The sequence below is a fragment of the Lepisosteus platostomus genome, chromosome 10 (assembly GCF_059453375.1).
Source record: "Lepisosteus platostomus isolate fLepPlt1 chromosome 10, fLepPlt1.hap1, whole genome shotgun sequence".
Classification (NCBI taxonomy): Eukaryota; Metazoa; Chordata; class Actinopteri; order Semionotiformes; family Lepisosteidae; genus Lepisosteus; species Lepisosteus platostomus.
Window position 1 is genome coordinate 21,854,105 of NC_142620.1, and position 26,475 is coordinate 21,880,579.

At 35.4% G+C, this 26,475-nt stretch overlaps 1 protein-coding gene and 1 long non-coding RNA gene across 6 annotated transcripts; one reads left to right on the forward strand and one right to left on the reverse strand.

Annotated features, from left to right (window-relative positions):
- Positions 1-2,175: 2,175 nt before the first annotated feature.
- pax9 (paired box 9) lies at positions 2,176-14,703 on the reverse strand. Of its 2 annotated transcripts, XM_088648791.1 has the most exons (4): positions 14,501-14,703; positions 13,272-13,904; positions 10,681-10,820; positions 2,176-3,852 (listed from the first exon to the last, which is right to left on the reverse strand). In XM_088648791.1, exons 1-4 carry the CDS (start codon positions 14,646-14,648, stop codon positions 3,598-3,600), a joined length of 1,176 nt encoding a protein of 391 aa, XP_088504917.1. In that variant the 5' UTR covers positions 14,649-14,703; the 3' UTR covers positions 2,176-3,597. The 2 variants fall into 2 exon arrangements, with proteins under 2 accessions (XP_088504917.1, XP_088504919.1); XM_088648793.1 differs by lacking the exon at positions 10,681-10,820 and having other exon boundaries at positions 14,501-14,702.
- Positions 14,704-14,803: 100 nt separating this feature from the next.
- On the forward strand, positions 14,804-23,101 carry LOC148653591 (uncharacterized). 4 transcript variants are annotated; one of them, XR_015941713.1, is made up of 4 exons: positions 14,804-14,919; positions 18,390-18,540; positions 18,863-22,817; positions 22,875-23,101. It is a non-coding gene; the product is annotated as an uncharacterized LOC148653591 (long non-coding RNA). The 4 variants fall into 4 exon arrangements; XR_015941712.1 differs by having other exon boundaries at positions 18,863-23,101; XR_015941714.1 differs by lacking the exon at positions 14,804-14,919 and adding an exon at positions 14,929-15,018 and having other exon boundaries at positions 18,863-23,101.
- The last annotated feature ends 3,374 nt before the right edge of the window (positions 23,102-26,475 follow it).

Consider the following 26,475-nt stretch of genomic DNA (forward strand, 5'->3'; position numbering starts at 1 on the left):
TAATGTTATGTCCCACAAACCCAACATCTGCATTTGCATAAGTATCAAAACATTAGAAAGGTGTTTCCTGTTTAAATTCTATGTAAAGCAAATAGTTTAATCATTTTTTCTTTGTAGGTTATTTTAAAAGCCACCTAGAATATATTTATTTGGTTATAACATCTAATGTTTAGCCTAGGCTATCACATAGACATCTTGCACATCTGGACTGTACATGGACACCCAGTGAGGAATGTACAAGTACCTCACTTTATGGAAAAAGGACCAAACATATTTCAGCATATGTACACCAGGTAATCCAAAATTTTTGTTTCTTAAATGTGATTTAACCTTCAGCAAAAATACATCAGTTTCAAAACAAGGAATCACCTGCAAGGATGAACAGAGAAGACAAAAGGTGTACATATATCACCACAGTGAATACAAAGTATCAAATGACTAGCAAGTAAGACAGAAGTGACAAAACTTTTTAGCGTATCTTGAGTCATGGATCTGTTTTGTCCTATTGGGAGAATGATGAACTGTGGAAAGCTGAAAGCAGTTTCCCATTGTCTTTTTACATTATGAAACATTTTGTGAGACCAAATATTTTAAGCACTGAACAGACTTTAAGTGCTTTAAGGAAAAAAAATAGTCTGGTAAGCTGTTGGAGGAGTATCAACTTGTCTGCATTCCCTTTAGACTCAGTATTTTGTACAACCCAGAAAAGCATTAGTAACAAGGTTAATTTTACATTTTTGTGGTATTAAGTAGTCTACTATATATACTGTATATAGTAAATGTCTGTAGTGATGTCTTAAAGAACTAAACTTTATAAATGTATTTGTAATTGATTGTTCTTGCTTGAAATTAGTTTAATTGGTTTATCTGCATTAGATTTTTGTAAATTCAGTAGAGACCATGCCCTGCCACATCAAAATGTGAAGTATTTACAGATTTTATAGAGCTACACCGGACACAACACCAAGAACAGAATATACAGCAGAAAACCAAGCATGCATGTCTGAACAAAGAGCACAGGAGCCTATGAAAAATCTTAATAATTATGGATGTAGAAGTTGTGGGGATCAGTCAGAGTCCTGTGTGCTCATTTTAAAATCTTGTAAAATCTCTACTCACAGTCGCCATCCATCATCAGAAGGCTGCTTAACCTGATGAGGGCTACAGCCATTTGGGGTTTTATCCCAGACGTATAGGGCTGAGAGCACGGAATTCCTCTGCCCTTTGAATGGATGCCATATGATAGATGAAAGATTATGCATTTAGAATAAACCATCAAACTTATCCAGTATGTCTTCGGGGAAGTGAGAGGAAATGGAAGCACTAGGTGAAAACCCACATGAACTCAGGGAGCACTCTATACAAGTTGTCTCCATACAGAGAGAGGCACAAGGTCCAAATCAAACCCAGAACCTTGAATCTTGAAGAACTGTATAAGTCAACAGCTCCTTTAACTCCTTCGCTGCACATTGTCTTATTGTCTTATAACAGTCTTATTATGTAGCAAAACTTCTTCAGCCAAAGTTTTTCAGTTCAAGCAAGCCACCCTGGAATTACCATTTTTCCAGGAAGAGAAGACCATACAGTGCCACAGTATGGATCACAATAGCAAGACTTTAACAAAAGCAATGTTGAGATTGTGCCATGGGCAGCATTTTCTCCTGATCTCTGCTGAGTAGAACATCTGTCAAACCACCTCACCAATGCCATTAACATAAGACAACCCCATCTGGCCAGCCTATGAATCTGATGAAGTCTGTGCATCAGTGTTCGCAGGATTGTGTTAGTGCTAAGGACAAGTATGGCACTTTCCATACTAAAAAATCCACCTTGATTCTCTACTCTGATTTTGTTTTAATATCTATGCTTAGGATATTTGATTAATTTTTTTAGACCTGGGTGTTGTGTTTTGTTTATTCATCATACAGACATATATAGACATAAGTGTAAATCGATGTGAAATGTTGGGTATGTGAAGCTTCTTTCTTTTACAGAGAGTGAATTGCCCCATTGCTGATTGCCCTGCCCTCGTGAAAAAAAACCTTTCTTTGAAGATCAAGATCTAAACGGACGTGCCAAGGTTGGGTGGAGAGCCCACCTGTCAGCCCACCATTGTGTCAGAATCTAAAGGTGAAGGAGAAGGCATGAGAAACAAAAGCAAACACGCAACAGCAGTTTAGAAAAATAAATCTGGTTCTTTGTATTTACAAAAAACACAAGATACATAATAATATATCTAATAATAAAGCTTTATCGTCAGTCAAGTACAGCTTTGATTTCAGAAAGGACCATTGTAGTTTCTTCCACTCAACAGTCTTCACAATTACACCACTCCTTTCAGACATAAATAGAACATGTTGCTTTTTTGACTTTTGATTAATTCTGTATATCCTGACATTTTTGATCAAGGTCAATTTTAAGTAGTTGTTTTAAAACAGTATGGATAACAGTTGCAGTAGAATGGCATTTTTAGTGGTGTTTATAATCAAACATGCATTATTCACTTTCAGGCATAGGTTTTGTCACACTTTTGAAGTGTTATTATGTGACACCCATGTACACTTAAAATTGGGCCTTATTACCCTAAAGAGCTACTTTGTTTATCTGTGATGCATTCAGATTTATTGTACAAAGTTTGAGTTTGCACAGCTAATCTTTAAAATTCATTATACACACATCATGAAAAAAAACATTTGGTCTGCCTCCATTTTAATGGAGAGAATTTCCATACTGTAGTTAAAACACATTTCATGTTACTTAACCCTAATTACACTTTTTGCTCAACGAACTCTCCTGTCTGTAATAAATAAAGGTGATCTGGCCAAAGTTACAAAAAATCTTATTTTGTTATTGATTGATGTTAACTGATAACCCACTTTGAAGAATCTTCTTTTAGACGTTCTTAAGATTATTTAGTGGGGAGAAAATCGCTTTCATATTCAAGGAGCATAAGATAAAAAAAACAATAATGATAATGTTAAAAAATAAGACCCTGAAATAGTTTGTATGCAAACTGAAATTACCATAATATATAAAAATGTTTTATTTATTTTAGGTTGCAGAAGGCCATTTGACAAAATTGGCAGAAGTGCACATGAACAAGTAAAAAAAAAAGGACTTGCATTTTCCTAGATATACTGAATGACTTAACAACTAGATTAGAAGGAAATTATGTCTTTGCCTTCAGCCCCATGGGCTGTGTTTTGTATAAATTAATGCTTTAAAACAGCAGGGTTGTTTGGCCACCTGGGTCATGTCTTCTAGAGTTAGCATGTTCCATTAGGTGCTCAGTAATGGCCAGTGCTGGAATGCACAGGACGTTAAACTCCATGCTTCTCCTTCTTGTGGAAAGGAAGGGGAGGAATGGAGGAGCAGAAATCTTTTCTAAAAGAAAAAGATATTGGCCTTTGGCAGGTCCTTATGCAGCTGGATGGGGTATATGTAAGATATGAGAAGCTTCTGGAAGTTCCCCCAAAAAGTTCCATGGGGTGAGCAGTCGGAGAGCAGAGAAGGGAAGCACTGGGCTTGCAGTGTGCTCTTCTGTGCGCTCTCTGCACCCTGTGCACTCCGAGCTCTGCCTTCGGGCCGGGCGTTGCGTTAGAGCACGGAGGCTGTGACCGGGTGGCTGCTCTCCCTGGCACTGGGCATGCTCTTGAAGGGCAGGGGTGCGGGGATGTCACAGTTGTGGGGAGAGAGGGCACTGCCACTGGGGTGCTGCCACGTGTGGCCTGTCACATAGCCCGACGTGGTGGCGCTGTACGCCATGTAAGGTGACACTTGGGTGGGTGGGTGGTAGGGAGCCATGCTGGGTGCTGAGACAAAGCTGTTCGCTGTGGGCAATCCATTCGGCGCCTGACAGAAAAGGAGAGAGAGAGGGCTTGTGAGACGTGCAGACTGACTTCTGGCAATGTGACAATGCATAAGAACTTAACATTGCCTGCAAAAAAAATATCTTGGGTGGCCTATGACTTAGCGAAGCTATTGAAGATAGTTTCTATTAGAGACACTCTTCAGTTTCTGGGGAATAGATACTCCAAGGGATGGATATTGCTTCTGTTTTGGCATAATGCCTGTACTTTAACTGTATTTTGTTTTCCATTGATCAAAGTATGGAGTCTTATTTTACTTTATGGAGCAAAACCAAATGCTTTGTGCCGTATTATGCTAGGCCAGCACCCTTTCAGTAATATAGAAGCATTTATACACACTTGACATAATATATGCTAATGTTTAACATATATAAGTCTGGTTTAGTTAAGGAATAATGACATAAAAGATAATTTGGCTGTTCTAATTATTATATTTTTAGAATGCAAGATTAATAAATAATTTGTCCTCCTTATTAGGAACTAACATGCAAAATCTAGTGTCATTTTGTCAATTTCCTCAGACATCTTTTGGTGATTGAACAGGATACCAACTGCCCTGTTCCATGGTGAGGCAGTATATTTAAGGCAGAAAAAAATTCCATAAACAATTTTTTATTAATCCATATTTGCATTTAATCTCTTCCACGTCGCCCCCTTCTACGTATGACAAATCAAAAATAATAAAAATTATTTAATTCAATTTTATTTCAAGTTCGTTTTAATTTTCTTTTCTATACTAATTCGATGGTGTGAAAAGAGATTAGATGCATCCCCCAGTACTCCGCAGTACTTTGTTTTCTTATGAAGCATAACATAATTCAGAGCATCAGAAATATAATATCGATTTACAGATTTGTACTGTTACGATAACAATCGTAACCCATCCTATGCATTTTTTATTTTCACTTTGAGGGCGTTCAAATGTAGGAGAACAGGCTTTCAGAAAAGAGTTTTATGAGTCTTAAGAAAAGCTTAAGAATTGTTGAAGTTCTTCAAATTAATACTACATTGCTGTTTTTTTAATACATTCTTTGAAATTTAGTGACGTAAATGTTACTTTGTTTCAGAAGTAACAATGCTGCATATATTAGTGTATTTTATGTTGGCAAATCTATGGTGTTGTTTATACTCGAAGAGCCGTTGTGTAAAATGTGGGCCTATTGATAAGCCCTCCTAAATTATCTATTTGTATTTCTCAATTGTTATAAATGTAATTGGACACTCCATAGGAAGCAGATAAGAGACACTTTATGGTTATTCATTTCACTTCATATGTTAACTTGATTATAATGTGTAGGTTGCTAAAACATGAAAGACCGACTGGGATTTTAATGTATCAGATAACCTGCTAAAGACACATACTGTACATAGGCTATACAAAGTCATCTTATTCTTATGCTTTTTCTTCTTCTAAGACAATACCGGAAAGTATTAACTTTGGATGTAGGCGGTATTCAAATCATGTCGGAAATTGAATTAAATTAAATTAAATTAAATTAAAGAATCTTTGCTTGCTTGCGTGATAATTAGAATATTATAACAGTATTACAATTGCCCCGAGCTTGAGCAAAAAAAAAAAAACACATCTTTTGTCTTACAGACTTTGGTGATATTTGCCTAGTCTTCCGCTTTTGTCGGACAGTAACACTGCTGCTTAGTGAAATTAAATTTTGACCTTAGCTGGCTAACAGCTCCCAGTTTCTGTTTTAGTCAGGCAGTTGTTCTTGTCGAGGCATTCTCGGCGTTCTGGGCCATCTTGACGGTTATTTTACTTTATATTTGCTATTAACTAATCAAGCTGTTTTCACGGGAGTGGATTATATTAAAAAAGGGCAGTGTGTTGCGCAGACTATATATTTGTGACATCCGAAGTATGACTCCTTGTGTACACTTTAAAATTGTGCACTCTCACGGATGGTTTATCACCGGCTCCAGACTTTCAGCTATGACATGGAAGGTCAGACTTAATGTTTAGACCATTACCTCGTTATCTTCTGGGAAATATAGTCCATAAACCTATTTGTATCGTAAATAATGGTGAATGATGAGCTGAACAATAGTTGGTGTATTTTCCTAATGTAATATGTAAAGGCATTTAAATGTGTTTACGTATTATAATACGTTAAATATGTAGAATTGCTATATGATTTGCTTATTGCCTCAAATTATGAACAAGGTGTTTTCAGTCATTTGTCATTCGCGGCTTTATCTTTCTGAAAGCCTGTTTTCGATTAGATTAAACCTTAAACCATTTGTCGTACAAAGGATGAAAAATAACTTACATCTAGATGTTTAGACATGGGCACTACAATTATTATCAGTACAACTGTTCGTAATGACTTGCAGTTGTTTATTCGAGACTTGTTTAACTGCACGCCATGTAGACATTAGGCCTACTTCCCCTTCTGAGTTTGTGCCATAATTTTAAATATTAAGATCACAGTTAAGATTACTTTGAAAGTCTAGTTTACGTTATTCAGCAAGTGACCATTCATTGATTTATAAAAAGCGCTCAGCATAGCTTCGGTAGTACTGGTGTCGCAACAGGAGGGGGTATACTGTCCACCCGAAAGCATCACCCAGTTTAATAGTTTACTTTATCCACTAGCTTACTCCCTACTGGTATAACAATATCCAAACGTTGCAAAAGCGCCCGTAAATGTATCTAAAATCTAATATGTTGTGTTAACTAATGGGCCGTGTATCATTATTACTGAGCTTGGTTTGAAGAGAAAGATTGACCTGTTTCAGGCTGATTTATTTAGTCTATTCGTCATCCGAAGAAAAACGAACTTGTACCCTCTGAACCGCCCCTAAAACGTTTTTTAAAAAGCTAGCGCGTTTTGGAATTTCATAAACATTTAACGTAATGGCAAGCAATATGCATTTTAGTGTCGGCGTTTAGCTTTGAATCGGTGTACAGCGCTGGGTTTGTTCATCATGCTTTCAGCTTTTACAATATAGCTTACAGTACATGCTTCAGAAAAAAAATAACTAATGCTCCTGTCCATGTTGGATTTTCGTTCTTCAGAACCGGCTCAGGAAGCCTTCAACAAAAACAAAACAGCAAAATAATTAAAGCGTCTCCCAGCAACATAAGCAACTCACTGTGAACTCCAGGTAGGAAACTCATTAACAGCCATGATTTAATTGTGAATTCAGAATGGGACCCATAAATCACTGCAGCATATGGAGTCTCTTGGGATAAGTAATCTACATGTTGAATGAGAAACCAGCACCAGGCACGAATTGGAAAAGCATGTAATTGACAATTGAAGTAAAAGCCGACTTGCTTTATGTCTGCAGTATGAATTTTGGACTGCGCGATAGCTACTCGGTCCCTGGCACATACATTTATTTTCCAAAACAAATTTAATAGAAAATGCCATTAGAATGAAGCTGCTATCCTAAAAACCATCAACAGGGAAAATAATGAAAACTCGTCACCGCCAAACCAGGCCCTATACATCAATTGGATTTTAGCTAAATTTATCTGAAGCAGAGTGAATGTAGTTTTATTATGTTTAGTGTCTCCCTCATGTTATTTTTCAAGGTTAAAAAACGAAGATTTCGCAACGTCCTGCCAAAGGTCTACTAACGAGCAAAAGGTATAGATAAGTCTGGCCATCATGCATGTTATCAATCTCAGTTGCTGCCTATCGGAAGTTATGCCAGTTTAGTAAGAACTGTGACTCAGCTGTCAATGTAACTGAGGAGTTGAAAGACACGTCCCGAGCTATGGTTTCAGTACTGCGATTTACGGTGTTTTATTGTTTTATTGTATTAGAAAATTAGCGTTATTATTATTTCAAACAATGTATAAACATTTGGCCGTGAAATTCAACTGCAGCACGTGAAGTAAATTGACCTTAATTGTAGGACTTTAAAGTGGTAGTGTTACACATTAAAACTTAAGTTAGTGCATGATTGTATCCTAATCTTTTAAGTAATGTGAGGGAGATAATAACGCTAATAACGCGAAAGTTAGATGAGAAGGAGTTAAAGCGTGGCTGTGGCTGAAATATGACAACACGGGAATTCTATATTGGTCTGTAAATAATAAATAACAACGTTTAATGAGATTTGCCATATTAAGCATTTGATCATTTATGATAGACGAACAAGTAACTAAACGGTAGATAAGTTGAAAACAGAAATATTACAGCAACGCATTTATGGTTGTATTGTATAAACTAACAGGAATCCGTACATTTACAGTAAGTATGGATCTCTGTCTCACAACACTGCAAAAAACGCTGTTTTTATGTGTTTTTGTTTCTTGCAATTTCTGTGCATAACACTGAATTAAGACAGGAACATAGAATAATACTTTACTTCAAAAGTGAATCGGTTAAAAACAATGGAAAAGCTGAACAAAACTGAAAGGATAAAAAACCAATTGCGTTCGGTGTCAGGATGATTTCCTCCTAGTCTAAGTCTAGACTTCATGGTCCTCAGTAACACCTACGAAACACGTTGCTTCACCTTAAACTAATAACTCTCGAGATTACACAAACCCTGTTTCCTCGAATACCACATCTTTGGGTAAACAATCCAATTATAGATGTCAGTACATGCGCTACGAAATATTTCTGACGCCTGATATCTATAAACCTTTATCAAATAAACTTTAATTACATTAAAGGCTGTACACAGTACAGAAGGGACAGCAAATAGACCAGTAGCAGATAATAAAAAGAACGTTATTTTGGGGTTATCCCGGTTATACCCTAAAATGAGCTATTTCTTATTCAGTCAATTGTAACTTTATATCAATAAGGTACATCAAAGACATGTACTAATTCTTGAACAGTAAAGGTTTATTATTGTATTAAAAATACTTTTAAAAAGACATTTGTCTCGTATGAGTATTGTTGTGTAATATACACGAGTATTGTGTGTATTATTCTGTGATAGTTTTAATGTTGATATAGGCTAGACGACATACTACACGTCATATTTAAAAAATGTGTTATATGCACTTCTGTAGCTAAAACATTTCATTTTTGAAACACGCTTAGGTCGAAAGAATACCATATTGTGTTTTAGCACATTAGTTTGCCCTTGTTTGAAAAGATTCTTATCTTATGAACGTCTTTGTAGAGACGCATTTGCCTAATACACAAAACAGGATTTAAACAAGTCCGTTAATTGGTTTACCATAATCATATCTAAATGTCAAGATACTTTCTATGTTTAAAAAATATGTACGCATTTGTCTTCTATTGCTTTCACAGTCCTAGTGTGCGTATATAAGATTTACGTTGTCTCATTTTGATAAAGACCGGGTATCAGATTAATGTATTTCTATAAAAAATTAAGTGATTCTTAATTGGTATTATTGTGATTATTTATTAATTTATTTTTTTAGAATCGTCTTCGAAACTATGACCTACTGTTTATTTTATGAGTTTAAAAAATATAGGGTAGTACACATTTAACGAAATAAATGAAGATCTTATTAAAATGTTAGAAACATATAAACATGTAGGCTATGGTAATTGATGTATGAATTAATCCGTTGATTGCTACTGTTACCTGTTTAAATAACATAAATTGCAGTGTAGATCTTTATTTAAGCAATATCCTTTAGGAAACTCATTTAAAGGGAAGCTTTAATTTCATCACTCCGAACTTAAAATGGCAACCGTCGTAAATACAGTAGTTTCTAGAGTAATTATGTGTGATTTTCAGTCGTCTATATTTTCTTTACTTGTTTGTTAATTATTTATGATAAACATTTTCTGTATTATACAAATAGTTTAATACCATAACTACCTTATATTAATGTAATTAAAATCGAATCTTACGTGATTTCGTGTTTCCAAACAAGGTTTTTTTTAATCCTCTTTTTTTTCTCTTAGTGGGCTAAGGTGTGCGTTTCTGTGATAATTGGAGTATTGCCCACACTATGTTATTTTATTTTTATTTTCTAATCTAATAGCCCACAAACAAAATGCATGGATCTCGGTATCTCGAACTGCTGTTAGGCTATTAACGCATACACATCGACAAAGCAGTTTGTCGCAGACAATTGTTATTGCGATCTCGTTGCGTTTCATGTGGATTCAGAAATTCACCTTCTTATTGATTGACTACACACGGCGGCACTATTAAGGCAGTTAGAGACAGTTCCTCTTGAGTTGCTGTGAATCGTCAGAACAGGTTAGAGGCCTCACTACACCACCTCACTACACTCGAAAACCGCTCCACTGCTTTTACACTTACCTGTTGGCTACACTCGTTTTTTAGTGGGTATTTCCCGTCCTATACTGAAGGAAAAAAAACATTTCGACTAATCATGACTCCTCTGTGACAGGTTATTAGCTGGCATGTTCCATACAGTAAATGTCCAGTAATCCTTAACGGAGTGAGCGAGACATTTTGGGATCACAATGAATAGTTTAAGATATATAAATAAACTATTAATTATTCGAGTCTAATCACTATCTCATTCGTAACTTTATTTTTTGTGTTACTAACTTTTTTTGTGAGCAAAAAATAAACACCAAGATAACAAAACTTATCTTCGAGGCCTACACACATACAAACGGACACAAACGTACTCACGTAATGAACATTCACATTATAGATAAGATTACCATACAACCACACAAGTGCTACTTTAAATTGAGCATTAGCTGAAAACATTTTAACAGACTATCAAGAAAAACTTAAGTTTCATCAGTTTCACGCACACATTTGAAGCTTTGGTCTGAAGTGAATCTGCAAATCCGAGTTCTGGAGCTACTTCACTAGATGATAAATACAGAGTAATTTATATATAAATGGAGTAGTTGTGGGCTTTTACCTGTGTGTATTTTGCTTCTTGTTCTAAGTGAACTTTATCCAGGCCATTGAGTACAGGCGAGGTTGGCGGATGAAAATTAGTCCTGTTTAGTGTGTTCCAATCTTCTACTTTGGCACTGGGATAGGAGGAACTGTCACTAACTGAAGGCAAAGCACACGGAGAGACATAGGAGAGGGTATCAGTAAAATACCAGAACTGAGGAGATTTGCACATCAAATCTGAACACAGCAAATTTAGGGATTAGTAGTATGATTCTTAGTCCATTTATGTCTATATTCTAAAAAGGACACTTTTTTAAGTTTTAATTTCCATGTGTAACAATTAAACAAATGTACAAAAACAGACGCGTACCTTTGGAAATTTAATTTAAAATGATCGCTCACAATGAGAATTCAACAGGAGAGGTCCTGCAGATATATATATATATTCCTAATGCCATAGGTTTACGAAAAATTGATATCCGCTTGACTCGTCTATTTGAACAAACAGATAAACTGTTTCTATTTTAGAATAGCTTGAATTACGAAAATATACAAAATTATTTTTTTACGGAGATAACAGAAATGGGAGTGATTTGAGATTTTATTGATACAAATTTCGAACATGAACTGCTAGAATTAAAACGGTTAAAATAAAAATAAACACTTAACATACTTTAAAACAACAGGTCAAAAGGATATGGTCATGCAGTGAACATCTTCATTCCATTAAATTATAGTAGCCTGCGTGTATACAGTAAAATATTTCTTAGAACTCTAATTAACTTTGTAAAAATGGAAGCACCTGGAGTTTCATGTATCCCTGCTTGAAACTGGAAAATATTGTTTAAATATGAATTTACAGAGCAAGGTAGTCTCAACATATGTACACACAAATTAGTCTATGTGTAAAAAAAACAGAATTCCTCGTTAATTCTAAAAAGGTCGCCTAGGTAAGGCCTACATTAGCTTTCCTTCAAAAAAAGACTACTAAGAAGTTAGGCTTATTTTGTATGTCCGCTTAGATTAGTATACATGAGGAATTTAAAACTGATACAAAGCAGTAGACGTTTGTAGCAGTAATGCATTTTGAAGCTATAAATTATTTAGGCGTGTTATTAAAAAGTGTTAAAAAGCCCATTACAGCACTGAAGCTTGACATTTTGGATCAACGAATGTAATTCCCAATTTTATAGAGAAATTGATATATAAGAAATCTCTAAATTCAAAATTATTTAGATTGAAATTTTATTGGAAAATCAAAACATATCTATCGTAGAACTTTCACGGAAGTGCTAAAAATGGTTCGCTTTGTTGAAGGTAGAGTACAGTTTATTTCGGCTTTCAAAATCTGCCACAAACATCTGCAAATCATTTGGAAATGCAAGAGTTGTCTGTAAAAACACCCTTTGAGAATGTATTTTTCCGTATATCTTGTTCAGTTCGAATCTCTGCGTCGCTTTTAAATAATTTAGTACAGCTATGCCTAGGCTAGAAAGTCTGAAGTCGAGGTCTCATATTACTTTAAAAAATGGGGCAGCTATCAGCACTATGTAGTCAATGTTTTCTGACAACATGCAGCATTTAAGACAGACGTATTACCAATCAATAGGTATACATGACACAACTTATAGAATACGTGAAATACACATCATAGGCAAGTCAGCTTTATCAAATCTCCCTGAATTTAATTTTGGTTCGTCTGTAAAAACAAAGTTGTCGTGGCGTTCATGTTTTGCTGCTTCTTTAAATGTCTTCTGCCTCAACAAAAAATTGTCCATCTGCTATTATGGCGTTTTATTTTATTTAGGTTATGTTTAAAATTATGGAATATGGCTGTGACAATAAGCGCGTGCCAAAGTCTAAAATACTCTCATTCCTAATTCCAAACAAATGTGCTCCCTTTTTATGAGCAAGAAAATGGAAAAGGGAAGCACAGGCAGCTACACACACATCGATGAATGCGTGAGAAATCTAGTAAACACATAATACACCGAAAATAATTGTTATAACTGAACAGGCACGCGTTCCGGAGGGTAAAAATGGAAGGCTAAGTTTGCTTTGAACTGTATCTCAGCTACAACTACAAGCGACATTTGAACACCTTATTCCAATGTTAAGAGAATCTACTCTATGCGCCTATCCTTCCTTGTACCGGTACTAATATTCTACATCCGCTCCTTAATTATAACATCAAGCCCAAAACCATCTGTTTTAATGTAACTGCTTGAACTATAGTTATGTTACTTGAGCGCTTAGCTTTGAAATAACACGGAGCGTAAAAACTATTAATTTCCACAATTTGTTCCATTCAGGATCCCGTAACATCACAACTGCTCCAGTACTTGTAAAAGTGCAAGGTATAGCCGTGTATTTTATGTAGCATAATTTTCTAGCTGCTACAGAAGCTGATAAGGATAATTATTAGTTCGTTTACGACAAATTCTGAATTAATTTAGAAGCTGTCGTGTAGCTAAAATAGAAACCCAAAACAGAAGACTAAAACTTGGACTACACATTTCACTGATACGAGATAAGAAGAATCAAGGCTGTCTTGTATTGTGATAGTACTTAGCATGCAGTTTATGCTAGACCACACAATGAATGGCTTACTTTGTTGCTCTGTGATTGATCTGATGCCCAGAATATCGGTGACGGAATGCGAGGAGGGCCATATCCTGTGCATAGCCATGTGTCCGGGGATGGCTGGAACTCCGGGCGGAGTAGGCACTTTACCCCCGGTTGCAGCAATTGGAGTAGGGTACGAGTAGATGTGGTTATAGGGCAGAGTCGGTTGTGGAGGAGGGTGCGGCGCCTGCTTAGTGGACTCGTACTGGTTCTGTTGAGACAGATTCCCAATCTTGTTGCGGAGGATCCGGCTGATCGAGCTAACAGAAGGGAGATTGAATTTGTCACACACCCCATCTGCCAGAAGTCTGTCTCGAATTTCCCATGCGAAAATACCAGGGTCCCTTTGCTTGTAGGTCCTTATGTGTTTGACCACAGTAGGGGTAGTGACGCGCGGCTTACTTCCTCCGATGGCTCCCGGTAATATGGAGCCAGTTTCGTTGTATCGGGCCAGAATCTTGCTGACACAACCGTGAGAAACCCGGAGCTGTCTACTGATGTCACAAGGCCTGATACCCAGCTGTGCAAGTTCCACGATTCTCAAGCGGATGGCATTAGGCAGTGGTCTGCCATTGACAAAAACGCCTCCTAACTGATTTACCTCCCCAAAGGCAGGTTCTGGATTGTGGGAGAGAGACAAAAAAAAAGAGAAAACCACATTTAGAATCAACAAATCAACCATTACTAGGTATACTGAAAACAACGATTTAAACTTGTGAAGATACTGCACTTAAAGAAATTTCATTTTTCGGTTCGGAAACATTTAATTCCACAACTAGCATCACAACGTGTTATTAGTTTAAAGTGAAAATGTAGCAAGCGTCTTCAAAGCAGATGATTGCATTGAATGTTCAGCGATATATGATATAATTCTGTGAAAAAAATGATGAAAACAACAACGACAAAGGAAAAAAGCAAAGTTGCAGTGTCCATACTGCGAAAGCAAACATGTATAGGAGAAAATGGACAGTGATATCACAGAACAAAATTGTGCACGTTTTTATCTGTCGTACGGGAATACAAAACTACAAAAAAATATTTCAAATACAGTTCCTCTATATTATGTTAACGTTCATGAAAGGCATTTCGGTCTTGGCGTTGACGACCCTTGGCGCACGGTTCACGAGATTTTGTAAATGCCCCTGGTTCGAAGCAAGCTGGAATCCGTCTTTGATCCCAATTGACAGCTAAGCTTTCCCGGTGAATTTACTTACCCATTGCGTTTCGTCCACCAATAACTACAGAGTTCTGTAAATTACGCTTTTCAATGGGACAGGGGGCCAGGAATCCTTTTCTCCTGGACGCTGGTGATAAGAGAGCAAAGTCGCTTTTCCACTGGAAGAGCAATAAAGATTGTAGCATGAGAGGTAAAATCGGAATCTGTTTCCTGACGAGAGAGGCGACTGGCTTACATTTCAATCTAATACAAAGATGGGCCGGACTTTTAAAACTTTTTTTCCCTGGCATTGCTAGACAGCCAATAAAAGCTGGAGTCTGACACCAATCGAGTTACTATTGGCCAGGGACGTTGACATGACACGCAGCTCTGTGGCAAGAGTTCCCCGATCTTTTTCGACCTGGCAGGCCAGATCTCCCACCTCTATTCAAATCCATATTTTACAACGTAGGGATGGTAAGTTTACTCAAACAACGAAACGCGTTATAATGTTGTTTTAAACTGTCATTCCATGTTGGCTAAACAAATCGTAAAAATACTGGATCATGGAGATACGTAAGCCATCGGCGACGTAGTATTTCATTTACGCAGAAGTCAGAGAAAGTTTATTTTGAACGAAACATTCTAAAGAAATGTGTCATACATTTTTATTGAGAAAAATCAAAACAATTAAATATTTCCTGATGTGGTATTGACTCAGCTCTTTTATACGACAGTGAGCCTGTATTATGGAGTTGTCTACATGTATTTTAAAGTAGATCTTATTATTTTTGAAAGATGGTAACTGTGCTTTCGGTGCTACACTAGGCACCCATCAGACTCCAGTGTTTGCAGTCATAAAATAAAATGTAAACTAAGCTGAGTTAGGTGAATTCAAAGATGCAGGCAACCGAAAAGATTTATTGCCAAATAATGTACAATCGGATCGTTTGAAAAATTAGCTCTGCATATTTTTTCTGGTTTGTTTAATTATTTTGTTTTATATTTTAAATTAAACAAAAAGTGGGCATTAGTCTAATGTTTCAGTTAGTACTGAATATTAACATTACTAGAAAACAGCTTGTACTTCCTATGAAAAGGAATAAAAACAGAATTTGCATGAATACTTTTAAAATATAATTTCCATTATGTAAACACCTCAAGAGATGCAATAAAGTTTGGCTTTCGTCTTATTTGTTTTCTTGTTGAGATTCGTAGTGCTTGTGTGAAATACAGAAATATAGAATAGCAATATTTTAAATAGTGCAGTAATTCGGAAACTTATTTGTGCTGGTATATGCATCTGATGAATACAGTTTCATATTGTGAGCAATACAATTTCATGTCAAGATGCCTGTTTAACTCTTGATGGTGTGTTTTTTTTTTTATTCGTTTTGTGTTTTCTCAATAGTCATCGATTACTAAGTTGCATATTCGTTCCTGATCCAGACTGAAACGTTTACTATCTGGCCTCTAAATAACGAAATATTTTCTCATTTGAATTAAAATATAGGACTTTTAAGTTACAAAAGTGAGTTCAAGTGGTACAGTACAAAGGGTCAAAAGGAGGCATTTTGGGGATCCAAAACAAATGTGGTAGAAATGTGTGCAACATTTTCCAGATAATTGTGGTCTATTTAAATCGTGCATGTAAGATATATTTGTGTGCGTTTATGCATTACTTGACCGAACTAAACACTCTGTCAATTGTAAAACTACCTTTGTATATTGTGTCTCTGCCACTGAGCGTGGAGGTTAGAAAGAATTGGAACTTGGAGCAATGAGGTGAAAGATTCCAAAATGCATCTTGTATGGGCTTTCTATCTATTTTCGATAAACCTTGGTTTGAACAGTGTAAAAGCCTCATTTAATGGAGTGTCTCGAACTGGTTCGACTCCTGTGCACACTACGAACCAATACTCAGCTTTGTCGAATTTTTAATTTCGGAATTTTAACTGCCTTCAGTCCTTTTACGCACCATCGATTGCTATTTATATGAATAAACGTACGCCTGGATATGAATATACATTTACGCTTGTATTGAATATATAATGTTTCTTTCATTTTCTAGGTCTGGATACAGAAGATGTTTATATTTCTCCGATCTTATCTGTTTAGCAGTTTCAATATATTGGCCTATTATATACATTATATGCTAAGTTACAATACACACATATATGACGTTTAGTTCTATATTATATATTTCTGAGTAGCTAGCTTTAATTTCTAAGCAATGTCTTGCAGTGACTTCCGAGTTTTTATTTTTACAATTATAAATGTGTCTTTTCACCCAAAGCCTTTCACCTCTTATGTTTTGATTCTAGTGATTCCCTAACCTGATCTCTTGACATGACTGCAGTCCTGATTTCTGTTTCTCTGTTATCCCTCTCGCTTTCTTTCTCAATGTGTGTTCCTGATGTATCCTTGTCGGAAGAGCTCGTTTTCTGTGTCTGGGTCTCCAGTGGCTTAAGGATAATGTTTGTCAGGAGTGAACGTGCTCAACTTGTTTCCATTAAGGTGCTTAGTGTGGGCTGGAATAACAAAGGTCACATCCACTTTCAGCCAAAGGAGAGTAGGGGTCTCAGCCGAACGATTCCGGACACAGGGTTTGATATCAAGGATGACGTATTTGACATTATTTAATTCATGTGTTCCTGGTGGTCGCGGTTGTGAGCAATTAATTCGTCCACGCTTTTGGACTGACCGTATCCTTCGTCTTCTGGCGACGGGAGGCGGGAGAGACAGGTTTGCTGATTTATGAAAAAAACTACATGCACTGTCCTGGGGTACTTTGAATCGACTATAATTCTAATAGGTCAAATTCTACTTTCACTTTTCTCCTTTTTTTTTCTTCTAAGAGATGTTTTCAAGGAAGAGTATAAATCTGGGAGAGTAATTGAGCATCACAAAACAAGGGAACCCCTATATAAATTAAGAATGGGGGGTAGGCAGGAGATACCAACTTAACCACAGAGCAATTAACATTTTCCCAAACTGGTTCGGCTAAAATTAGGTTTTTGTTACAAAACGTTACGTATTCTGTAGGTACGTTGATAAATAAATGTCAGTTAACTTCAAATATACGAAAAAATAAAATAGATTATAAAACAATTATTAAGAATGATTTAAATAATTTTAAATCTGCAGCATTACGTGTATTTCAGCTGGGATCAAAAGATCTAGTGTCTCTGGCCATATTTAATATAATGAATAAGACAATAAGGCTGTCTTGTTGGTTACATACAACCAAGGCATGAAACATAGACAGATTCCGTGAATGTCAGAAAACGCGTTTTCGCACGTCATTTTGTTTTTACGTCTGTGGGTTATATACTTAAGATCGCTTTCCTTCCATGCCAAGATTAAAATGAGAAATACATTGAAAACCTTTTTTAAAAAATGCAAGAAAACAGCACGTTAGTGATATATACAATTTACAGCATATTTATTTAGTAATGAGAAAGAGGCATGCATTCCTTAAGTATCAAGAGTATTAGATAATAACAAGATGTTTCTCAATCTGTGCGTGAGGTGTTCTGATAGTAGTGGAAAAGTTTTGCTTTTCTTATGTTTTGTATTTATTTCTAAAATGAAGCGATTTAATGCACCATTTCTACTTGTGTGACTTATTTTATTGAATCTATTCCCTTTTTAATTATAACATAAAGTATTTACTTAGTAAACTTAATTACGGGAAAGCATCTAGAAATATTTAATTCGAATCGTATTAATTAGTCTCGCTCACAGCGGGATTTAAAAAATGTTAAAAGGTTTTGGTGATGATGATGATGGTCTTCTCATGAACGTCTTAGGTAGATGTAGTTAATTCTATACAATATTAACGGTTGATCGTCTGCACAGAAATTATCGCAGGACCATTGTCAGCCGAGTACAGATTCCTGGGCAAGTCTTGCTTGCTGTGTAACTCCACCGTCCTTGTCTTTCAGCAACAGAAGCGGACTCGTGAAAGAAACAGCTGTGTGAACTGCCGGGAATCAACAACCAAAACATTTACCTTGGGCGGGATCTTATTCGAGAGGAGTCGAAAGACAGCAGTACACAGACACCTCTACTGGTGTAGCTGGAAAGAAGAGAGAGGTGCGTTTCATTCATTTTACAGTGAACAGATGCAAGAAAGTGTCATTCTAGGTGCAAAAGTTGCATGTCTGGGATATATCGCAGAAGCCAAATGATCCCAAGTTTATAAATACAGCCGGGTAAACTGGTGTCTTAATCAAATTTAAACTTGCTAAATGAGATCTCTTAAGCAGCGGCGTCCTCTGTACAAATTGACATTGCTTTTCAGCCACGTTAAATGAGCGGCATTTTCATCATTGAAGTAGATTTAGGGGGGTTTACACTTGTCATCTCAATGCAAATGAACTAACTTATACTTGTCTTTCTTGTTTTTATTTACAAGGATGGTACCGATTCGCAGCTATCAATTTCAAATGAAGGCCGTTTAAGAAAGCTAAGGAATCTGACTGCAAAATGATTTATTATCGAATTATTCAGCCTACAAGTCTGCTGAACACAATAACAAATTATGTAGAATGGAATGTATATGGAATCTTAACGCTGCCCAAGCCCAAGAAAATATATATTAGTTATATTTAGTCTTTATATGCCTATCATTATTCTTCAGCAACACATCCCTTTTTTCTATGACACCATAATTCGACTTAAATAGAAATAATATTTTACCACAGGATGAGTGACTGTAATCAATATTATTTGTATTATTTTATTATGTCGAGTCTTAAATTAATACTGTAAGTCACCACACGGGAAATATTTTTATAAAAACTTCCGTGATTATATTCCACTCTTAAAATATTTTATAAATACAGAGATGTTGCGAGCTAGCCAGAGGGTGTTACTCTGTTTAACCACAAGAAATTAATCGCTCTTGGCTTCCCTTGAGACAACAAGAGATTACAACAAATTCTGAAAGAGCACAGTTGTCTTTTTAAGAGGGAAAGAAGAAGAAGAAATCATTTTAGAAACAGCAATTCGACTTCTAAAAGAATTCAATAAGAGCTAAAACCCTCATCGTTATATATATATAGTATAGGCACTTCAAGTAAAAGCAAAGTCACACTTCGTTCAGGCACGAGGTATCTATATATTTCATCTGGTGAAAATTTATTGTCGTTTCATCTGCAAATCGCCTTGAAAAACATAAGACCACGAATAAAAATGGAGTGTCATCTATGACACAATGTTTGACAATTTAAAAAAATTTAGGTCGATAGAAAATACATCAGTGTAGTTTCAGAAAAAGGTCCGATTGGTTTCATCAAGCTGCCAAAAGACACTTTAAAAAGGCAATTTAAAAAAACAGCATAGCTATAAAATATATTTTAATTGAAGGCAGGATTCGCCTTGTTCCTTGTGACCTTATTTGTGAACTTCTGAAGGCTTTTCACCGCCTACAATAAAAAATGAATGCTATCTCAGCACGCAGAAGTCTTACTGTCCTGTTACTTATAACAGAAGTGTTCACTGCATGAATAGACAATTGCCTTAGAAAAACAACTACCTTAAAACAAAATGGATGGTTTCCAATGCGAATTACAAAATGCATTTTGAACGACAAAATGCATTTCCCTCTCTAACATTTCCCGATAGGCGTTTTATTTTAAAAAAAAACATGTTCGGTTTAATCTGAAGCCACAGTTTTGTGGTTTGTGGCAAATAGCTTGGAATTGATATTTCAATATTACAAGGTCACTTGCAAATGGTGCATTGCGCTATTATACAATGAATATATCATTGTAGACTAGTCTGATGTTACATAAGATTATAAAAGCGTTTGCATATGAAAAGTCCCTGCTCTTTTCTCTTTGCAATGAAAATAATATTATAGATTATAAGGATGATTTGAGCACATTGGAGGTTCACATTTTCACCGTAAACTGAAAGACAGACACACACATGCGTAAGGCCCACGTAACGTAACATCGTATCCACACCACTAAACTCTTTCTTTCTTCCAGTCTTCCCCTTTAAAATACGTGTAATAACATCAAATAGACATACGAAATGTCAGCTGTATATACCAGTAGCATTTGAATAATAAAATATTTTAAAAAGAATTTAATTAATAAAGTTACGATCAGATGTAATATTAAAAAGGGAAATGTTTACATTCATAAAGACATTTATAATTATTTAAAAAATGTCATTTTTTTATTCTTTTCTACCGTAGAAAGGATAATTTCTTAACTAAATTGCGACCTCGTCGTAACATGTAGGTACTGCAGCCTGTAAACTATTCGTTCATAAATTTGAACTGTACTATAGTACATCTACTTAGGTATACATTTTACATCGCCTTACAATTACATTCAACGATAAGCTTATGCAAATATATGACCAAAGCACTGTCTTCATCTAAAATGCATCAATACATTTGTATCTTGTAAATTCACAGTAAATTGACCTTCGTGTTATTCTGAATGTTATTTTAGCTGTATTAGACTATTTACAACAATAACTATCAAAATCAAATAAAGAAAAAAGCGACATAAATGACACAGAGAATCAGCAGTAGTCGCGCAAGGCCAGTTAGACAGGTTTCATTCCCGTGCCTCTTAGAAGTCATGCTGATTATTAATCCTTACGGGTAAGTATATCGGAATAAATGCCAACTGACCAAAGATAGTATTAATGGTTTTCTTACCCACGAGGGAGACGTGCTATGTGAGATTCTGGCAGTGATTAAATTTTCCAGATAAAAAAGTGAATTTTGCTGTCCGACCGCCTGTATAAATATTGAAAAATGTCAGATTTTTGTAAGTGGGTGCTTAAATGTGCACTATACATTAGGAAAATAAAGATAAGTGTTTCTTTATACTTCCCAAAGTTCAATTATTCAGATGTTTCTTGGTGTATGCGTGTGTTTATCATCTGTTTTAGTCATTTTAGTCATTTTATTTTATTGAACAAGTTTGACTATATTACAATTGTATTAGTAAGGTTTTCAGCTATATGGGTTTTCCTGTTTTTTTCATAGAATGTGTATTATTACGGTAACCAGTTTATCCGAAGCTTAGCCTTTCCAAGACAAGTTAATACATAGTATTTTGAATTTAATTGAATTTTCATTTGCTGAGTCTGCTGAAAATGATATAAAACGTAAATACTGTTTAGAAATATTTCGCATTTCGATTTTTAGTGAAAGGAAATAAAATTGTCATACGTTCACTTAAAATGTGTCCCGTCGTCGTTCGCAACAAAAATAAAGATAGTCGAAGTACAGTAGCTGAATATTCCAAAGCAATTCTTCTTAAATTAATTTATGTCAAGGCTGTGGTGCTAATTAGCTGAACAAATAGTATAGTTAGTAACTATACTAAGTGGTACTAGAACAATCGTTTTTGTTTCTCCTGGGGAATGTTTATTTTTATTTTATAAAACCATTTCTAAGAACACAAAGTAATATATTTTACAGTTTTTGTTTTCTGGTCTGAAATTTGTTTTAGATACGTAATAAGTTTACAGACTACGTTATGATTTTTTTTAGAAAACATACACATTTACCTTTTAGCTCGAAAGTCACAAAAACAAATTAAAGCTTTATACATATCCACCTAACATAAATACAGAATAGTATAACATCATAATTAGGCTGAGTATTTGTATTGTTGGAAGTTAACTGAAAACTGTACGCAGTCTCAGAAAAGAAGATTAATCTTGTGGCCAGGTGCTTTAATATTTCATCTTTTGTAATTCAGATAATTTCGTCACATTAGGATATGCATAATGCAAAACTAAACTCGTACATTAGGTGGAAATACCGCTTTTGAGCAATTATCATTGTAAACGTGCTTGGAATTATTAGTTGAAATAGTGGGCCTCTACAATTTATTGAGATGAAAATCGGTTCAATAATCTCAGTCGGTAAAGCGTGTGGTATTTACCTATTATCACGGAGTAGTTTAAATCGGTGTGTTTCACCTTAAAAGAACACAGATTAAAACGCAGGACAATTACTTGATCTATTTCTAGAATTTTGGAGGTTAGTAGTTATTTGATTCGAGGGTCTGATCTTGAAAGAAGCCAGAGTACAGGCTTCAACAATGTGGCTTGGTGGCTTGTTCCAGACTCCCACAACCCTTTGGGTAAAGAAGTGTCTCCCCGTTCTCGATTTTCTACGCACTTCCACATTGTTTCTAAATAATGTTTCCCTCAAAGACTCGCCTTAATGGGTTAAAACATCCTCCTTTTCATTGCTAAACATGGTGTTTGGCACACACGGTCTTACACGCACCACATAAATGCCACATATCAAACGTCGTTGGCGGAATTTGCTTTCGAATTTTGTTTTGCTGGTTGTCCTAACTCTTCTAAAAAAAATGAAATCCGCGAGTGTTCATTTGACGAATATATGAAATAGGTAGTTAAGAGGGGTATATATTTTTACTCAGGTACGCTTAGCCTTCCTCGTTCCTGTATTCGGTGACTAAACAACTTAATCAGTGCACGTGCTCCCTTTGTCTGCCTCCATTATTTCAGAATTTGTCTGGAGACGTATTTGTAATACAAAATTGTGTAAAGCGTCACAAAGCAATAACAACCTAATTGTATTACTATTTCTGTTTTGTGCAGCAAGTGTTCAGCCGAAAAATAAATAAAGACATGTCTGGTGAACTAATGACTGCTTTCTGTTTTATTACGAATTTTACAACGTTAGAGCCGCCATAACTTTCCAACGATCATCAATAAAATTTTACTACGAGAAGGACGCCATGGGTCTGAAGGCCTTTTGCACATATTAAAGAGTTACTGCTTTTGTATGTTAACCCATCAGGCCAGTGGTACCTTTTCCATTAGTCAACGTCTGTACTGCTGACCGAGGTAGGATATCCCTTCAAAAGTAATAACGGAAAAAAATCTGCAGTTGGACAACCAGACAGTTGGGGAGAATAAGTCAAGACGCAGAACACTAAAGGTATGTTTTATCCCATCTTCATCCCATTGCCAATGACTGTCAAGCTGTCATCCATCATCGTCCGCGTTGTTTTTGTTGTTTGAATATTGTTAATGAGGTTTATCTTTAACTAAAATACCTATGGCACATCTCTCTGACAAGCGTCTAACTGCTAAGACGACATATAGAAATATACATATATAGGTTTGCTGTGATTTACCACGAAACGTGCTACACGTTTAACCTACTATTATAAGGCAATAGAAAAACAGTTTTATCGAGAATCCAGTTCTACAAGAGTCCCTAAAATATTTTTGTGTGATAAGGCATTTCTCATTAACCTGAATCAAACTCAATACATCAGTGATTCTGGAAAACTTTGAAAAACACGCTATATGAGAAAGCTTCTAGAACAAAAACTGTGCTATTGTTCAGATTTTTGTCAGATGTCAAATTTCCAGAATAAAATAAACCACCTTTATGCGAATTTAGAAGTAACATTAAAATTCGCACATATATAAAAATAGAACAGAAACATAATAAAGTCGTTTAATTAACAAAGTTCTCTTGAGAAGACAAAATGTGTTATTAACGATGTTGTGGTTCTGTTCGAATAACGTTCCATTGGAAGATTATACAGTATACAGTCTGGACACTAAGCTGATATAAACACATTTTCTATACTAAAATGTTACAAATTCAACAATAATTGGAAATAAACTTACTAACACGAGATTTCTTAACAAGACTGTTAACATAGGGCTTAGGTTAGCGTTGATATGATTGTATAATGGATATTTGAGTTCACATGATATATTCCGTCATTTTCTAATTTTCGAAACTGTTTTTTGTGACAATTTAGTTGTTTAGTTCCATTTAATCTAACGGTGTGTCTATTTTTTTATTATTTCAACGAAATATTCAAAATGGTTATTTTACCTGTTTTCGAATCTTTCTAAATTCAACAGTAAAAACCAATTCCACCGAACTCTAGTGTGGATATTTCTACACGCAGTTCAGATAACCTACTGCTTTAAGAACTTTGATTACCAGTTCATTTCATTCTCAATTTATATGAATTTTTCGCTTTTCTATAGGCTGCCTTTGTTTCGCCCAAGAAGAAGGAATAAATGAAAAGGAAAGGTGGCGGACTTAACTCACGCACACACTGCGTATATCTTTTAAAGTGCCATTATTTTCTGAGAAAGTGGAAATCGATTTAACATTTTTCTCTTTTCTAATATAAAAACTATGGTTTGGCACAATGGACAGAAGGTAAGTGTTTGAGAGTGAATACAGACTTTAAGCAAGTGCTTATCGAAACCAGATAATGCACACTAAATAATGAATGGGTGTTTTATCGGCGAAATGATGAACTAGCTGACAACATGTTTACAAACATTTTTTATTTATTGAACCCTCCATCAATAAATTCATTAATTCAAAATTGAGGCTAGTTTCAGGACCCTTTTACCGTCGCAACGGGATTAGTGGACTGTTAGGGTGATGCTTTCTCTAGTTTATATTAATATAATGCATATGCCACATACTGTACATTAAACAAATGTTTCTTAAACTACCCGAATCCCAAATTCCATTGTCGTGTAGGTGACAGATGCGCAAGAACCTTTTCAACAAGTCTTCAATATATTTCATGCAAAGCGGCACCGTTAATTGTGTATGATTCACTGAGACGTAACGTAATTCATTAGGAAATTACGTTAATAGAAAAACTTTTTTCAAAGAAGCAAGATTATCAGCGTGTGAAGTGACAATAAGAAAGCGTCATTTGGAATGGTTCTAAAATTTCCGTAAGCGACTTTAAAAGCAGAAAATAGTGTTATTCTCTTTCCAACGGATTTTGTTATTAAATATTTAATTGTGCATTAAGTATTTAACGTAATTTGGGAAGCACATACGATATACATTCTCTTTTCTCTAGAGTCAATATTTACCACGATATTATAAAGCATTGGTACAGGGACTTCAGTTACTAATATGTTTGTATGTTAACAATATAAAACGCCAACGCATAAAACGACACCGCGCTGTTAGAGCACGTCAGTGTATTCTTACCAAGTTCCAACTGATTTTTGGCTAACACAAATATTTCTGCCAGATTCAACATAAACGTAAACGCTTTCTGAAATTCAGTTGAATGTAGTAAATTCCTTAAGAGGACAAAAAACAAGGTTATGATGTTTTTAATAATCTATCATTTTTACAGCTGCGAGTCTTGTCGGCTGTTTTTCGTCATCATTAAATATTACATTTCCTGCTAGTCCAGGATTAAATTTACTTTTGTCATCTACAGTATTTCAAATAATCTAAGTATCAGTGTTAAGTAACTTCAAAATCATATTGTATGATTTCACAACTGTGTGACGCTCTCGTTCTATACTTACAAGTTAAAGGGCATAGAAAAGGCAACCAGAATTTTTAAAAAAATATACACGATATTTTTTTCTTTTAATATCAACAGACAACGTGTTGAAATGTAAATCATTATTATGGTATTGTGAGTCCGAAATTGTATTTCCTCTTAGTAACACAAATGTAAATGACGTGCTAATAATAATACTGATACACTGAGTTAGTAAGAACCCTTTTTTCAAGCTGAATCACCTGTTTTTAATAAGGCAACTAGTGCGTCTTGATTTCTTAACGATTTCTTAACCATGATTTTAATTCATAGCATTTGTTAATATGATAAAAACCCAGTCATCTCCTTGAAGAAAGAGAGAGAAAAAGCACTTTGTAGCAAAATGCTTTGAAGCAAAATGCTGGGTTCCCAGACTAGCTCGATGCCGCAAAAACTGGATTACTATCTTAGATACTGTACTGTACTAGAATGCAGCGCCACCTGCTGAGTTAACGAGTGTTAACGTTTAAAACTTGTTGCGTCTTATATACAATACATACTGTAGGATTATCCCTTTGGATTTTGAAGATGGGATTCACTATTTTTATCTGAACTAAAAAAAACACAGCGTTTACTTATTTTAGGTTTTAAAACCAACACCCATGTAGAATATAGATCTAATTCAGAATGATATGGAATTACGGTTAAGGATTGTTTAGTCCCGAAGAGATGGTTG